The sequence below is a fragment of the Nicotiana tomentosiformis genome, chromosome 3 (genome assembly GCF_000390325.3).
Source record: "Nicotiana tomentosiformis chromosome 3, ASM39032v3, whole genome shotgun sequence".
Classification (NCBI taxonomy): domain Eukaryota; kingdom Viridiplantae; phylum Streptophyta; class Magnoliopsida; order Solanales; family Solanaceae; genus Nicotiana; species Nicotiana tomentosiformis.
The window spans coordinates 27,830,042-27,848,806 of NC_090814.1; the positions used below are offsets into that span (position 1 = coordinate 27,830,042).

At 36.0% G+C, this 18,765-nt stretch overlaps 1 protein-coding gene across 1 annotated transcript; it reads right to left on the reverse strand.

Moving 5' to 3' along the window:
* Window positions 1–14,131: 14,131 nt before the first annotated feature.
* Window positions 14,132–14,689, reverse strand: LOC104118643 (uncharacterized). The gene has a single exon (XM_009629937.1). The coding sequence runs from the start codon at window positions 14,687–14,689 to the stop codon at window positions 14,132–14,134; it is 558 nt and encodes a 185-aa protein (XP_009628232.1).
* Window positions 14,690–18,765: the final 4,076 nt, after the last annotated feature.

Below are 18,765 nucleotides of genomic sequence, written 5' to 3' on the forward strand. Positions count from 1 at the left end.
AGAGTCGCCACTTGAAATAATTTATATGGTGTCCCAAGTCACCAATTTATCTTAAAATCCCAAATCAAGGAAATTGACTCTATTTTACGGTCCGCGAACACAGAAGACCGGGTAAAAAATTTTGTTAACCCGGGAGAAGGTGCGAGGCACTCCCGAGTTCTGAGGTTTAAGCACGGTCGCTTAACTATTAATAATTGGCCAAATTTTTTGATTTATTACACATTTAAAACCTATTATGCATTTTTACTTTTTAACCGCTTTTAATATTTATGGAATTTATTTGAACAAGTCGCGATGTTGCGCCACTCGTTGTTTTTGTACATATTGCAAATCGCGTCACGTGAAATGTACCCGTGATTTGCAACATATTTATTATTATTAATTTATTTGAAGTTGTAAGGTCGAGTCACGTGAAACGCGCACTCGAATTTGGGATTATGTATCATGACTATTCCACGAGAGCCGTACCTATAGTCACGATGATTTAAAATTAATCGCGCCTAAAGCAAGCTATGATGTTCATGTGTTAATTTTGTTAAACTACTTTGAGATTATTTGTGAAGCTATTGAATTATGGAGGTTATTGTGAATGTTGTAGGTATTATAGAAGTCATTTGAAGTTATATTAATTTATAAAGGAGAGCTAGCTTACATGTTTTTTGGGAACATGAAAATAAATTAATTATTTTTAATTTATAAAGGAGAGCTAGCTTACATGTTTATTGGGAACATGAAAATAAATTAATTATTCTTCATTATTCTTCTTGCCTTGGGCCCAAAACGTGGGTCATTTAACATTACTGACTAATGAAGCCTAAAATTAATTTGCAAACAAATCATATGACCCACTTAGCAATTAATTATAAACTAACCAAACTAAACTAAGACAGAATACTACCTAATAAACCTCAAAAAATTAATCGGAGATATTATGCAAATAATCAAACTTATTAGCATTTATATCAATGTAATCTAGCAGACTCTATTATAATAAATAAACATCCAACATGATAGATTCAAAGAGAAGTTTAAAGAGAGGATGAACCTTTATTGCTAAAATTTCTAGCAGGTACAGTGAAAGAGAATCTCCAAGATAGAAAAAATCCAAAGAAAAAACAGCGCTTAACTAGAACCTCAAACGACAGACCTCTAACACGACTTCACTTCGGCATTGGCTTTTGACGGTATATTTTGGGGCTGATTTTGGGTGCTTTGAAGCTAGATTTAAGGGTATTTTGGAGTTTTAAACGGGGCGATGAATTGCTGGATTTTTCGAAAGAAAGAGGAAGAAAGAATGACACGAGTAGAAATTCCCTTAGTGTAGAAGAAGAAAAATAAGTCTCTCCATTCCCTCCTCTCTTTTTTTTTTCTCTTCCTTCTTCCCTCTTTTTTTCTCCTCACATTTCTCTTCTATTTATAGAAAATATTTCGGAATTTTCAGATTTCTTTTTATTATTTTTTTATTATAAAACAAAAATTCCCACTTCCCATTTTTCTTCTTTTTAAAAAAAAAAATAATTCTGCACTTTCCTTTACTTTTATTTTTTTAATTTCAGCTACCTTTACTTTTATTATATTTAAATTCCTATTTTTTTATTTTTCACTTATTTTACTTTTCTTTTTTTAATTTCCACTTTCTTTTACTTTTTTTAAAATAATTTTCACCTACATTTAATTTTACTTTTTAATTTCATACTTCTACTTTTCTTAATTTTTATTCCCATTTGAAATTTTAAAAATATTTATTTTATTTGTTTCGGTTTTTTAATTTATTTTATTTTAAAATAAAGATAAAAATAAAAATAAAAATAAAAATAAAAATAATATTAATAGTAATAATTGACCTTTTAAATTATTTTTAATTATATATATATATATATATATATATATATATATATATATATATATATATATATATAAAAAGTGTAACAAAGCTAAAAGAATATATATTAAATTTCTAAAAATATTTATATAGTAAAAGGTGATAAAAATTCAAATATAGTCAAAATTTAGGTGCTTACAGTAGGTTTATTTCCTATTTCAAGGCAGGGAAGATGATTAGAAAGGGCTATATTTATCACTTAGTTCGGGTACATGATGTGAAAGTAGAGTCACCAACCATTCAATCTATCCATGTGGTTAATGAGTTTCCTGATATTTTTCTCGATGAGCTTCCGGGTCTTCTGCCAGAGCGCGAAATTGAGTTTTCTATTGAATGGCACCTGTAGAGGTGAGAGAGTTGAAGGAACAACCAAGGGACTTGCTTGAAAAAAGGCTTTATCAGACCTAGTACATCACCGTGGGGAGCACCTATGTTATTTATGAGGAAGAAAGATGGTTCCTTGGGATGTGTATTCATTATAGACAGTTGAATAAGGTGACGATCAAGAATAAGTACCCGCTCCTAAGGATTGATGATTTATTTGATCAGTTGCAAGGTGCCAAGTGTTTCTCGAAGATTAACTTGAGGTCCGGGTACCATCAGGTAAGGGTTAAAGAGAAGGATAATCCGAAGACAGTATTCAGGACCAGATATGGGCACTTTGAGTTTCGTGTTATGTCATTCGGTTTGATGAATACCCCAATAGTATTCACGGATTTGATGAACTGTGTGTTCAGACCCTTTCTAGATCTGTTTGTGATTGTATTTATTGATGATATATTGGTGTATTCCCGTTCAGAGACTGAGCATGCAAATCATTTACGTACTGTAAGGACCCGTAAAAATTTAAACTAAAAAAAACAACTCGGGGTTTCGTGGCGCCAAGATAGATTCCTGCATTATTATAGTAGAAATTCTTCGCGGCAAGCTTGCGAGCCACAGTTCAGACTTTTTGGATTGAACAATACCCTACAGACTGTGAGAAAAATATTTTGCAGAAGAACACGTTTCTGCGGCCCATTATGCGGCCGCATAATCACTCTGCGGACTGCATAATGGCCGCAGAGTGAAGCAGAAAGTTTGGCCAATTTGAGGTCAGTTTTGCGGTCGATTATGCGACCGCATAATCGATATGCGGACCACATATCGGTCACATAATCCCTCTTGGGTTTTTGTGGAGGGAGTTCTACGGTGCATTATGTGACCGCAGAACAAGTATGCGGACCGCATATTGGTCGCATACCTGGGCCGAAAGTTCAGGCCCTTGAGGTCCATTTCTGCGGTCACTTTGCGGACAGCATAATGCGACCGCAGACCTATGTCGGGGCACCCATTTTATTTATTTAAGACCCGACCCCCATTCCGTTAAAACACCCCTTTAGTCTATTTTGAAGCTCATTTCTGATATTTCTAGAGTGAGAGAGAGGGTTCTAGAGGGAGGGCCTAATTTTTCATCAAATTGATCTTCAACCATCACTTAAAGCTTTGGAAATATTCAAGTAGAGCACCAAATCCTTCATCCAAAAAGGTAAGACTTCATCACCCCAACTCTTAATTTCAAACATAGCTATAATGGGGTATTAGTGTGATACTTCATGGGTATGAGGGTGGTTCATCTTGCATGCATGTGATAAAGAGTGTGGGAAAAATAAAAAGTGAACTAGAACCATGAACATTTTCCTAATTTTGGGTTCAATTTATATATTGCTAAAATAGATTGAGGTTGTTAAGGGTTCCGGATAATTGTAGAGTCCAAAGAAGCATAATTCAGGTATGTATGGCTAACTCTCTTCTTCCTAGAATCGAACTCCTGGTGTCCGAATAATGGGTGTAAGTTCCAACTTGATCATACTAGAATTGTTTGCCTTAGTGTGTTAGATTGAAAGATTCATGTTCCCTAATAGTTTTAGATGGTTACCATGTCATCATGCTATTTGAGAACGTAATTATGATTTTCCAAGCTCCTTCCCTTATGTGTGGAATGCCTTATGTGATGGTACTTATCGACATGAATGATGATGTTAATTAAACGAATAAAAAGGGAAAGACTTAAATTGTAAAATGTTCCCAAGTACCAAGAACTACTTAATAAATGAGGTTGTTTGTGCTATGTAACGAAAGATGGGAAAGAAATGTGAATTTGAATGAACAATTGAAAGAGGTTATGTCTCAAGTGAGATGGCTTAGCCGATCGGATGCCATGCTGTACACATGACGGCATTTGTGTTGGAATTATTGATTTACATGGTAGATATGGATATGTCTCACTTGAGATGGCTTAGCCGGTCGGGCCGAGATCGGACTCAGTGTAAAAACACGGTGGCATTGTGAGTTGTGGCTTTGGCACTAAAGATTATTAATCTAAAAAGATGGAAAGATTGAATTGGAAACTATGTGATCCTTACTTGGTGTTTCTTTGTATTTCTATGAAGTAATTATTGATTACTATGACTGCCTTCTCTTTGTTTCATTGTTCATTCTACTAATATTGGTGTTTGCCTTACATATTAGTTCTATTTGACAGTACTAACGTCCCTTTTGCCGGGAGCGCTATATCTTTGAATGGATGTAGGTGGTTTCATCGCAGATAGTGCCGATCGCAGATAATGGTGCTCTCTTTCTCTCATCACATCAGTCTTGGTGAGCCCCATTTCTCCCAGGGGTCATGTAGTCCTTCTTTTGTATAAGTTTTCATATTTTGAGGTATAGCCGGGGCCTTGTTGCCGGCATTGTCATGTTGCTCTTTTGTACCCTTAGAGGCTCCGTAGACGTTTATGTGGGTCATGTATATATGTTGGGGTGGTCGTTGGATCGAGTTGTATTTTGGAAACTCAACTATGGCATAATGTATATAAGGAAAAATGAACTATCAACGTATATATATATTTTTATAATTAATCTCTCCCCTGTTTTACAAATGGTGATGCGATCCAGTTTTGGATTATGAATGAGTCGGGTAGGAAAGGTTTAATAGGCTTGCTTGACCGGGTTCACTCGGTTGAGCACCGGTCGCACTCCCCGAGGTTGGGGCGTGACACGTTCTGTGCTCAGAGTTCTTCAAAAAGGGAAATTGTATGCAAAATTCTCTAAATGTGAATTCTGGTTGACTTCTTTAGCTTTCCTTAGGCATATTATTTCAGGTGAAGGCATTCGGGTTGATACACAAAAGATTGAGGTAGTAAAGACTTGGCCTAGACCTATGACACCGACGGAGGTTCGTAGCTTTCTCGGTTTGGCAGGTTATTATAGGACATTTGTAGAGGTATTTTCTTCTCTTTTAGAACCATTGACAAAATTGACTCAGAAGGGAGCTAAGTTGCAGTGGACCGATGCTTGCGAACAGAGTTTCCAGGCATTAAAGGACAGACAAACTTCAGCACCGATTCTAACACTCTCAAAGGGAACCGATGGTTATGCTATCTATTGTGACGCTTCAGGCGTTGGATATGGTTGTGTACTATTGCAGTGTGGTAAGGTTGTAGCTTATGCTTCTAGACAACTAAGAAAGCACGAGAAGAATTACCCGACCCACGATCTAGATTTAGCCACGGTGATTCATGAACTAAAGATGTGGAGGCACTATTTGTATAGCATTCATGTTGATATCTATACGGATCATAAAAGCCTTCAGTATATCTTCAAGCAAAAGGAATTTAATTTACGTCAAAGGAGATGATTGGAGCTACTGAAAGACTATGACGTTGATATTTTATACCATCCAGGAAAGCGAATGTAGAAGCCGATGCCCTCAGCCGTAGATCTATCGGTATCCTATCATATTTACAGCCAGAGAAGAGGGGGATAGCCCATGATATTTATCAGCTAGCTAGTCTTGGAGTTCGATTACTGGACTCAGGTGATACAAGAGTTACTATTCAAGACACGACAAAATCCTCTTTAGTAACTGAAGTGAATAAATGCCAGTACGAGGATCCTGTGTTAGCTCATTACAGGGATACAACCCCTCAGAAGGAGAAGACACCATTTGAGATTACAGGAGATGGAGTCCTTAGATATCAAGGATGATTATATGTCCCTAATGTTGCATGGCTGCGCCGGCAGGTTATGGGAGAGACTCATTATTCTCGTTATTATGTCCATCCAGGAGCAACAAAGATGTATCATGATATCAGGGATTGTTGATAGACTTACAAAATCAAACCATTTTCTGCCTGTTAGGACTACATATTCCACAGAGGATTATGCAAGGCTTTACATTAAGGAGATAGTACAACTTCATGGTGTTCCTATATCTATTATCTCGGATAGAGGAGCTCAGTTTACAACCAATTTCTAGAGGTCCTTCCAAAAATGATTGGCAACTCAGGTAAGTCTTAGTACAACATTTCATCCCCAAACAGACGGACAGGCTGGGCGTACTATTCATACACTTGAGGATATGTTACGGGTCTGTGTGACAGACTTCAAGGGTAGCTGGGATGATCATCTTCCGCTTATTGAGTTCGCGTATAATAATAGCTATCATTCCAGCATTCAGATAGCTCTATATGAAGCTCTTTACGGACGGAAGTGTAGGCCATATCGGATGGTTCGATGTTAGGGAAACTAAGTTAGTAGGACTAAAGCTGGTACAACAGGCAATCGAGAAGATTAAGCTTATACAGGAAAGGCTATTAGCAGCTCAAAGACGTCAGAAGTCTTATGCGGATAATCGACGACGAGACTTGGAGTTTCAGGTTGACAACTGGGTATTCCTAAAGGTATAACCGATGAAAGGCGTTATGAGGTTTGGTAAGAAAGGAAAACTTAGACCTCGGTACATTGGACCATATAATATCATACGCAAGGTAGGCCATGTAGCATATGAGTTAGACTTGCCTTCTGATTGGAGTCTGTACATCCAGTCTTTCATATGTCTATGCTCCGTAAATGTATCGGAGATCCTTCTAGAATTGTGCAAGTTGATGATGTTTAGGTCACAAAGCAGTTATCATACGAGGAAGCTCCCATTGCTATACTAGATAGACATGTTCAGAGATTGAGGACTAAAGACGTAGCTTCGGTGAAAGTACTTTGGAGAAACAATAATGTGGAAGAAATGACTTGGGAAGCCGAAGAAGACATGAAGTCTAGGTATCCCCACTTGTTTCCTATTCCAGAGGAGGATCCGACTGAGACATCACAGCCTTAAGGTGCGTGTATGGATTCTTGTGTTAGTTATTGTCATTGGTCGTGTGAGGCTATTGTCGTTATTGATGGTTGTGGCAATATGTGGCATTGAATTATGGAGTTTGCTACAGGCAGGGTTGGTAGTAGTACTGTTACAAAGGCGACTCTACCAAAATTTATATAGATCCTGGGGAGTAAACATTCGAGGACGAATGTTTCTAAGGGGGGAAGGATGTTACATCCCGCATTTCGTACGTTAAAGTTTCGTCGTAAGCTGGGGAATGAGATTATTTTTGAGGTTATAATTATTTATTTTATTTGTAACAAGTGATAAGTGAGTGTTGTGAAGATTAGAGGGTAAACAAATCAAAGAATAAGTATTCGTTAAAGTTTGTCAATTTGGGATAAAATACGGTCCAAACTATAATACCTGGTATTTATGGACTAGTGTCATACAAGGTACCACAGGAACATGATAGTAAGGTGTATAAAGTATGTTAAAAGTGATTAGTATTTTAAGTAAAGTAAGATATTACCTAATTATGTTGGTAATGGGTTAATTATTACTTTGAGTAGGAAATTAACAAATCAATTGAAAATTGGTGGATAATTATTTGGTGGGAACATCACCCGCAACGTGACAGCAAGGAGTTTAGTTGTTAAGACCAAACAATGACTCCTTGGCTTAGGTGGCTAGGTGGCACATTTAGGGGATGTTGGTAAAAGTAATCCTTATCAAGTGGGCCCCACAACCACTATGATAAGGAACCTCTCTAATTTATTAAAGAGAGATGTTTATATCTATAAGTAACAGATGAATCTACAACAAATTCATACGAGACTACATAATGTAATAGCAGCGTGATTTGCAATTCTAAGGGATCCCGGTATAACCTTTGTCAAGAATATCATACGGATTTTCCCTACTTCGATCTCGCCGTAACGTGTTTTGTCGCGATTCACGTGTGTTAGAGGGATTGTCAAGAGAATCAGCTCAGGTATGTTAAGTCTATCCCTTCTTTCCTTTTGGCATGATCCATATGATACAAACGAAACGAGCAAACGCACAACTTCATAAATGTCTCTATTCGTAGAAGCACTAGGGGTGCCTATGTTCTTGAATTCCCATGTGTCTTATTATTATATCTTCTGTTCATGGGTCTCAGAAAAATACGTAATTGATAAAGTTTATTCGAAGACATATTGATCTTATGACATTCCGAGAAGTCTTATTAACTTACTTCTTATGCATTTCATTTATTTATACATGTACATTGACCCATGACCAGATGGAGTTATATACGCATATATTATATGTATATGGGATATGGAAAAAGGTTATGACATTATATACGCACCACCACCTGATCAGTTGGTATACATTGATGATTTCGCCCACAGAGGCCGAGATGATATGATGGTATGCCCTCAGAGGCTTGATGATGTTATGTAAACATATACCTATGCATGACACGACATTTATACGCACACACATGATTTTATAAATATTTTCAGGATTCACAAAGTTATTTAGACTTACAAGCGGATTCCTTTACTCCATATTCCTTTTAAGTCTTTTATGTCCTGATTTTCATGCCTTACATACTCTGTACATTATGCGTACTGATGCCCCTATTCCCCGGGGTCTGCATTTCATGCCGCAGGTGAAAGTAGACAGGTTGACGGTCTCCCTTTTTAGGATCCTTGATCAGCGAGAGTTGGTGTGCCCCACTTGATCCAGAGCTGTTACTAGTTTTGGTACGCTATTTTTGGTATGTAGATATGGGTATACTCTATTAGAGGTCTGTATACATTCATGTATAATTAGATAGTATGTGGCCTTGTCGGCTTCTAGTTTTGAATATATAGTTGTCTATAGCAGCCTTGTCGGCTCGCCCTACCGTATTCTGCATGTATATGTATATATGTCTTTTGGAAATATTTTCCTCACGTATGTTATTCACGTGATTCAGCAGTTTAATGACAGATGTTAATCATGACCTACCCTTAATTCATGTTTATATCTTAGACGCATGCTTAGGGGTGTTCGACAGGTAGGACTCGAGTACTCGTTATGGCCCATCGGTTTGGGTCGTGACATATTCTCTCTGTCATTCAAAGTTCTTACTTTTGTTCATCAGTTCTTTATTAGTGTGAACCCGGGATCGAAGGCAGACACCTCGTTAAGATGTTACTAAGTTCGGGATCACTCTTCTGATTGGTTTGACAATTTATTACGTCCTTTATCTGTTTAATCTAATGCCATTTATCATTTGTATTGAATTAATCCGCATATCCTTAAAACCACATAAAAATTTAGTTGTTATCTGTTTCTTAGGGTAAACACTTATAAAAAATATTGGGTTCAAATTGAACATTTTATAATTTAAACTCATCATGTAGATTTTCCCCTGCTTATGGTAATTACCGAGAAACGAAAAAGGAGGAAAAAATAGGAAGAAGAAAGAATGGTTTTCAATTTCATGATTAATTAGCTATTGAAATAAAACAATAAGGAAAAGAATAATATTGCAAGGAAAAGATAGAGGTAATTCTTATTAAATTTTAGATGATTTACAATGGGGTCAAACCCCTTTATTTCTAGGGGAAAAATGATTTAGCCACAAAGTAACAAACTCTCTAAAAGCTAGACATTCACTCTAAGTACAATTCTATTCATAACACTCCCCCTTAAATGCCTACTCAATAAGTAATGTGCCTCGAAAACCTTAACTAAAATAAAACCTATTGGGAAAAAAATTCTAGTAAAGGAAAAAGAGTACACATGTTTAATAATACACCTTTTGGTTGCCTCGTTAAAAAAACCCTTCAAGGAAAATCCAGTGGGACAAAACCTTGTATGGGAAAAAGCAACGCATATTAACTCCCCCTGATGAGTGCATCAATTCACTTCCTTGAGCCTTCGTATCCCAATCTTGTACACTAGTTTCTTGAAGGTTGACGTCGATAGAGATTTTGTGAACAAATCAGCCATATTATCACTTGAACGAATTTGTTGCACATTGATATGACCATTCTTTTGAAAATCATATGTGAAAAATAACTTTGGTGAAATATGCTTTGTCCTATCTCCTTTTATGAATCCACCCTTCAATTGGGCTATGCATGCTGCATTGTCTTCATACAAAATCGTGGGTAGTTTGTCACACTTCAAACCATATTTGCCTCGAATAAGGTGTATTATAGACCTCAATCACACACATTCTCGACTTGCTTCATGAATAACAAGTATCTCAGCATGATTAGATGAAGTAGCCACGATTGATTACTTAGTCGATCGCCAAGATATGGTAGTGCCTCCACATGTAAACACATAGCCTGTTTGAGATCTAGCCTTGTGTGGATCAGATAAATACCCAGCGTCCGCATAACCAACAAGATCAGGACTGCAATTATTGCCATAAAATAAGCCAATATCGATAGTCCCTTTTAGATAGCGCAATATGTGTTTGATTCCATTCCAATGTCTCCTTGTAGGAGCAGAGCTATATCTTGCTAAAACATTAACTGAAAAAGTTATTCAGGCCTTGTTGTATTAGCAAGATACATTAGTGCACCAATTGCACTAAGATATGGTACTTTAGGACCAAGTAGCTCTTCTATCTTTTCTTGAGGTCAGAATGGATCCTTATTCACATCAAGTGATCGAACAACCATTGGAGTACTTAATGGATATGCTCCATCCATGTAAACTGTTTCAATACGTTTTCAATGTAGGCAGATTGATGAACAAAAATCCTGTTTGCCAAATGTTCAATTTGCAAACCGTGACATAATTTTGTCTTTTCGAGATCTTTCATCTCGAATTCCTTCTTTAAATAATCAATTGCTTTTTGGAGTTCTATAGGAGTTACAATAAGATTTATGTCATCAACATATACGGCAAGTACAATAAATTCCGATGTTGTTTTCTTTATAAAAATACATGGACAAATGACATCATTCATATAACCTTCCTTTAATAAATACTCACTAAGGAGATTTTATCACATTCTTCCTAATTGCTTTAGACCATAAAAAGCTCTTTGCAATTTGATTGAAAATATTTTCCAGGACTTTGAATTATGTGCGTCAGGCATTTTAAATCCCTTGGAAATTTTTATGTATATCTCATTATTAAGTGAGACGTAAAGGTAGGCGATAACCACATCCATTAAATGCATGTCAAACTTTTCATGGATAGCAAAACTAATGAGATAACAGAACGTTATAGCATCCATAACAGGAGAATGCGTCTCTTCATAATCGACACCAGGCCTTTGTGAAAATCCTTGTGCAACAAGGCGTGCCTTATATCTTTGTACCTCATTTTCTCATTCATTTTACGTACAAAGACCCATTTATAGCCAACGGGCTTAACACCAGTAGGTGTTTGGACTACAGGCCCAAAAACTTCACGTTTCGCAAGTGAATCCAACTCAAATTGGATTGCTTCTTGTCATTTTGTCCAATCACGTCTTTGTCAATATTTTTCAACAGATTGAAGTTTAATATCCTCACTATCTTGTAGAATTCTAGATGCAACATTGTATGCAAATACATAATCCACCACTATATCTAATCGATTTAAATTTGTCTCAATATCGATTGGATTTATTGGTAGTTCCTTATTTTCTTGAGTCTTATGCTCAATGATTTCATCATGAATCTCAGGATTGGTTAAATCGTGGATTTCTTCATGATACTCTTTCGTAGTGTCATCTTGATCATTTCTTTTTCTTTTTTTAGGATTTCGATCCTTAAAACCCAATGGTTTGCCACGCTTTAAGCATGCTTTTGACTCATTAGCTATGACACTAGAAGATTGTCCAACTGGAACATCAATACTAATTGGAACATTCTCTGCAGGGATATGTGATTTTGTTATACTTTTCAGATCTGTAAATGCGTATGACATTTGATTTGCTATTTTCTGCAAGTGAATGATCTTTTGCAGCTCTTTTTCACAAATAGAGGAACGTGGATCAAGATGAGACAATGATGGATTTTTCCACAAAATATCCCGTTTGATTTCACCAATTTCTCCCCCTAATTTTGGGAAAAAGGCCTCATCGAATCGACAATCTGTAAATCGAGCAGTGAACAAATCTCCCATTAATGTTTCGAGGTAGCGAATAATGGAGGGCAATTAAAACCCAACATATATTTCTAACCTTCTTTGGGGACCCATTTTGGTGCGATGTGGCGGTGCTACAGGCACATATATTGCACATCCAAAAATTCGTAAATGGGATATATTAGGTTCATGACCCAAATCTAATTGCAACGGGGAATATTTATGATAATTTATCTGTCTGAGACGAACTAGCATTGCTGCATGCAAAATGGCATGACCCCAAACAAAAGAATGTAATCTCGTTTTCATGAGTAACAGTCTTGCTATCAATTGCAGACGTTTAATCAAAGACTCTGCAAGGTTATTTTGAGTATGAACATGAGTTACATGATGTTCCACTTTTATCCAATTGATAAGCAATAATCATTAAATGTTTGGGATGAAAACTTAGCGACATCATCAAGTCTAATAGACTTAATTGGATTATCGGAAAATTATGCCCGTAATCAGATTATTTGTACCATTAATTTTGCAAATGCCAGGTTGCGAGATGACAATAGGCACACGTGAGACCATCTAGAAGATGAATCTATTAAGACCATAAAATATTTAAACGACCCACTAGGTGGGTCAATAGGTCCATAAATATCCCCTTGTATAAGTTTCAAAAATGCAGGGGGCTCAAACCCAACCTTTGTTGGTGATGGTCTAATAATTAACTTGCCTTGATAAAAAGAAGTGCAAGAAAGTTTATTATTTATAAGAATCTTTAAATTCTTTAATGGATACCCATTTGAGTTTTCTATAATCACTCTCATTATAATTGATCCAGGATCTCCCAATCGATCATGCCAAAGTACAAAAGTATTGGAATCAGTAACCTTTTGGTTTACGATAGAATGTGCCTCAATTGCACTAATTCTTGTCCAATACAGGCCACAAGATAAAGATGGGAACTTCTCAATAACCCTTTTCTGGCTAGAGACGTTTTTGGTAACGATGAGATATTCAAGACTATTTTCATCTATTGTCTCAATATGATATCCATTTCGGCGGATATCTTTAAAACTCAACAAGTTCCTCTTGGACTTGGAGGAGAACGTTATTATCTATGATAAGTATTGTTCCCCTAGGAAGAGTTATAGTAACTCTTCTAGAGCCTTCAATTAGATTACTACTACCAGAAATTATAGTAACATCTGCCTTATACATACTTAAATGAGAGAAATATTTCTTTTCTTTGAATATTGCATGTGTCGTACATGAATCAACTAAACAAATATTTTTACAATTGAATTTTGATCCAATTTTGCTTTGTGAGGTATCCATATTTTCTTCCCATGGTTTGACATACAAAAGAAATACACGAATAAACATCAATATTATCAAAGAAAAAGAAAAATAAATAAAGTTAAATCAATGGTTCAATAATGACTTTTAATGCAATTTTTAGCAAACTCTGATTATGATACAAATAATTCCATAGTTAAAAATAATGCCATTGTTGTTATATGATTTAAAAACTGTAATAGTGAATGAGTTGACTGTTAACATAACAAGAAGTTAATTTCTCTCTCATCATTCTGCTCCGATTCTTAAAACTTTCCACCAATAATTTTGAATGTAAAACATGCAAGCCTAAACTCATTTTGGTAGACATGGGTTCAGTGTACTTCTCAAATCAAAATTGACGAAGAACTCCAAGTTTTATTAACTATTATTTGACTCATTAATTATCCAAGAATAAAGAACATTAAGTTCATTTATTTGGTATTGATGTTCTTCGTTTTACTAGCCTCTTTGGTCTGTTTAGTACGTAACCAATTATCAATTTGTTGTTTTGTTAGTCAACAGAAAAGTTAAGTAAACCAAATCAATAACAAATAATGATTAATCAAAACAAAGTCAGATGGAACGAAAGCTTTATTAAATAAACGACTATCGCTAAACTAATTGAAAAATTAGTATTCATGTAAAGACTATGATTATATGATCTTTATTCACTACCTACTACGAACAGGCAAAAATAAATGTCAAACTACTCAATCATCTTTAACCACGGATTCATCACCGATCAAGTGGTCTATTTTTTCATAAGCGTGCTCAAAAAAGTCTGCCACATCCAAGTGGGTGATGTCAAATTCATTGTCATAGATAAAATTAGCTTCATAGCCTTTATTCTTTAGAGATGCTTGATAAAGCTCAACCAAATGTCTTGGTGTACGACAAATATTTATCCAATGCCATTTTCCAGCGCAACGATAACATTCAGTTTCTGAACCCTTTGCATTTAGTTTTTCATCTTTCCCTTTCCACTTTTGATGGTTATTTTTCTTTGGGGGATGATTAACACAAGGAAAATTTCTTCCTTGTCCTCGGCCGCGGCCACGGCCACGGCCACAAATAGGGCCACGATTTTTTCCACGCTTAGCATAATGGGAATACACCTCATCCACTTTAGGCAATGGTGTAGACCCAGTGGGTCGATTATCATGATTTCTCATGAGCAAGTCATTGTTTCGTTCTGCCACAAGGGGAAGAGATATCAACTCAGAATACTTCTTCAAACCTTTCTCTCGGTACTGCTGTTGCAGGACCATATTGGAGGCATGAAACGTTGTGAACGTTTTTTCAAGAATATCATAGTTAGTGATACTATCTCCAAAGAGTTTCAATTTAGAAGTAATTCTGAACATCGCCGAATTGTATTCAGAAATAGACTTAAAGTCTTGGAGCCTCAAATGAGCCCAATCATATTGTTCTTGTGGAAGCGTGGCCAACTTTAAATTGTCATATCTTTCCTTTAAGCCATTCCACAAAACATGTGGATATTTGACTATGAGATATTCTATTTTCAACCCTTCATCAAGGTGATGGCGTAAGAAAATCAAGACCTTAGCACAGTCTGGGGCGCCAATGACAGTGCCCTGAACAATGCCTTGCACTGTCTATGGTACTGTTGTTTCGTTTCCTTGCACTTCTTCTTTTATTGCTCCATTTGTTTAGCTCTGGGGTACCATTCCGTGCAACTTTTCTCCAATTCATGTCCAAGCATTCCTACACGTGAAATACGCTCTATTAAGTGCAATCATCGCACAAATTAGCATCCAAACAACAAGCAAGTAGGGTAAATAACACCAAAATATATGGAATTATAGCACGACATCAACACCCCACACTTAAATGTTGCTCTCCCTCGAGTCAACCAACCAAACACTTCCTCTTCAAGGACCCAACAAGCCACATATTCACACATACTAAACATATGACTATGGTTAATAGTAACAAATACGCTCTAGCATATGCTGTCAACACTTCCCATATTCATGCCCAATTTCAAAATATCCAACCCAGGAGCAACATGATTATAACAATCCTAGTCTCGAAAATTAACTCAATGTCATAATACACCCAAGGCTTGAATACTTAATCTAACATAGATGTCTAATAATGTTATATATCCTTTGTGAAACCATGTGCCCTTACAATAAAACAAAGAGTAAGCAATCCACACATCCAAATCATATGATCAAATATATTTTAAGGACTCACACATATGAAGAAAAATCACTCACTCTTCACATGCACGCAAAAGGTACCATAGGCTTTCCCCTTATGTAAACCTCTACTAATGTAGGCTCGCTTGGTCCGAAATCAACTAGGACTTTATTACGGTTGTAATGTGGGCTATGGGATGGGTAGAATATATTTAGGATATAGTGGATAACCCTCCTAAGCACTTTAACACATCACGTATTCAACTTTAAGCACAAAATTCCTTCAATCCACCTCAATTATCACAAGATAGCTCATCCCCGAATATTTTTTCTTTTTCTTTACGCACTGCTTCAGATCACATCCACTAGCAAAAATAAGAAACCTTTATTTATTCAATTATTCTTCTCTTCTTTTTTCTTTCTTTTTTTCTTCCTTTTTTTGTTTGTATTTTTATCTTGCTGCTAGTGGATTTTATTTAAAGCACAAATGCACATTTCTTCCTTCTATTGGTTCCACTCAAAAGCTACCCCAAGTTTCCTCATTAATTCTTACTAGCGCTCTCTTTGCAATTCAAGTGCTTTAAGAGGTCTAAGGATCAAGATGATTCAATTAAGAATAAAAGGGATAGGCTTGTAATGAGGGTGCCAAAAGAAAGGCTTATAGGCTCAAAAGGGTAACTAGGGGAGATTTTATTTGTGATAAGCAATAAAACTCAAAAATATCAAGGAAAGCCTAACATCACTTTTCAAACCGAGCAACACCTAGGATTTTGCTTTAATTCATATTCCGGTCAAGTTAGACTCAAATGCAATAACATGGACTATACAAAGAACTCACTTCACACATGACACATGACTCACTAAGTATAGTTTCATTCGGACTCTCACTCAAACAAGTATTCACAAAGCCAAGAGATATATTAAGCACAAAGCACAAAGTGAACACAAGTTAAGCAACCGAGACATAGGAGTTATACCACATGCTATTTATTTTTACCAAGGCATCATCATATATTTAAAACTAAGGGAAGGTGAAACGCATGCCAGAACCTAAGTATGCAACCATCAAACAAGTTAAAGGATGCAAATCACATCAGTTCTTCTCCTTTATTTCCTACATACTACTCTAAAAGTAAAAAAAAAAATTAAACTACTACCCGGTTCAAGGTACAACCTATGGAAAAGAATCGAGCACTAAGAAAAATCACGGGGGATTATTACTACCTAAGAAAAATAAAAGACATGTTTTTGTATTTATTTTCTAATTTTTTTATATTTTTTGTTTAGACTTAAATCCCTTAAGAAAACTGTCTAGGAGATCTAATGTTGGGAAACGTCCAATTTTTCTAAAAAAATATTATCAATTAAACTAACACAACTAAAATAGCATATAAAGTCACCCAAACAATCTCCTCACCTCACACTTAAAATTGTACATTTTTCCCTATGCACAACATAAATAATAAAAGTGTAAAAGAAATGTAACACCCCGGAAAATTTCGAAGTACTTGAGCGCTAGTAAGAAAGTTGATGTGCGCTCATTATATTATTTTGTATGCAAAAAAGGACTATTAATATAATGGATATCAATTAGATATGATAATAAGTATACGAGACATATTATAAGCGATGTGGGGTCTAAGGAGAGCCCTAAGTCCAAGTCAAGTTGGAAATTTCATGATAGACTAAAGTTTCGAATGGGTATGCACAAGACCAAACTTTGGACGAGCATATCTACATATATTTAAGTGTGATGGATGATATCAAATTAAAGATCTTCGAGTCTAGTTTCTAACGCTTCAAACCGTTCGTCATTTGGACAGTACTACAAGAAGTTATGACCAAATTACCAAAGGCTGGCAGAAGGTGATTCTGCGGCCAATTCTATGATCGCAAAAGTGATTATGCGATAGCAAAAGTGGTTATGCGACCACAAATCTGGTAGCAGAATGGACCAGTGCAGCCCAATTTTGGGCACCAGTTTCGCGGTCAATTGTGCGACCCGCATACCCATTCTGCAGTCCATTATGCGACTGCAAACCTGATTTCAGAGGGTTAATTTTTTTTATTTTTATAACCCGGCCCCATTTTGATAAATAGGCTTTGGGGCTTATTTTGGGGCAATTATCTGAGGTTTTTTAGGGAGAAGTGAGAGTGTTCTAGAGACAGGAAGTAGATGAAGTGTTTTGTTCATCAAGATCTTTCCCAAGCTTTGAAATCCAACAAGGAAATCTCACAAGATCTTCATCTAAGAGGTAAATTTCAAACCCCTAGCCTTCAATTCCGAGTTTGGGGTAAAAGATTGGTGATTGAGAGTATGATTCTTGGGTGTAATAGTAGTATGTGTATAAGTAAATATTGTTGTAGATTCAAATCCTAGTCTTCAATTCCGAGTTTGTGGGAAGATTGTTGAGCTCAAATAAGTAAAGATTGGGTTGTAGAATGAAAGAAATTTTGTAGAAGAACCTTGTAGCCAAAATTGCGCCTAGTGTTTGATAAAATGCTCAAATGAGCTAAAACCATGAATACCTTCCTAATTTGTGTTCAATTTTGTTATGTCTCAAAATATATTGGGATTCCTAGAATTTACGGAACGTTGTAGTAATTTAAGGAAAGCTCAAAGCGAGGTATGTTGGCTAAACTACTCTCTTAGAATTGAATTCAATGATGTTCTCATAAGTTTCAAGTAAGGTTGTCTCAAGTTCCTTATTCTATATTCCAAGTTATTCCCAATAAATTGGGTTGTCCCGAATAAGCAAAGTGTCGAGAATTATGTATTCAAAGCGTATTCCAAATGTTTCTATCACATTATGTTATCTTTTGTGAATGTGTTCAAGAATGATATGCGTATTAAAATACTATGTCTTTGAGTTGTGTTTCAAATAAAGGTTATGATGCCAAATTGTGTGAGAAAACTCAATACGCTTAAGACTCTTAATTGCTCATATGTGTGCTTAAAGTCGTGATTGAAAATGTCTTATTGTTGATAACCTATAAAGATGGTTGAAAGTGAAATTAGTGAATTGGGGATATAAAGTGTGGCCTGCGTGCCAGGAGTGAAAGTTATACTTGTGGCCAATGGTGCCAATGAAATGAAATGATGTGAGAAAGATTATGAAATGAGCTTTTATTCAACTATTCCAAAATTGACTTCGATAATAGAATTGCCTAAAAGTTTA

Bases quoted from the DNA above. Each gene is read 5' to 3' on its own strand.
- LOC104118643 (XM_009629937.1), bottom strand. From the start codon at position 14,689: ATGGTCCTGCAACAGCAGTACCGAGAGAAAGGTTTGAAGAAGTATTCT.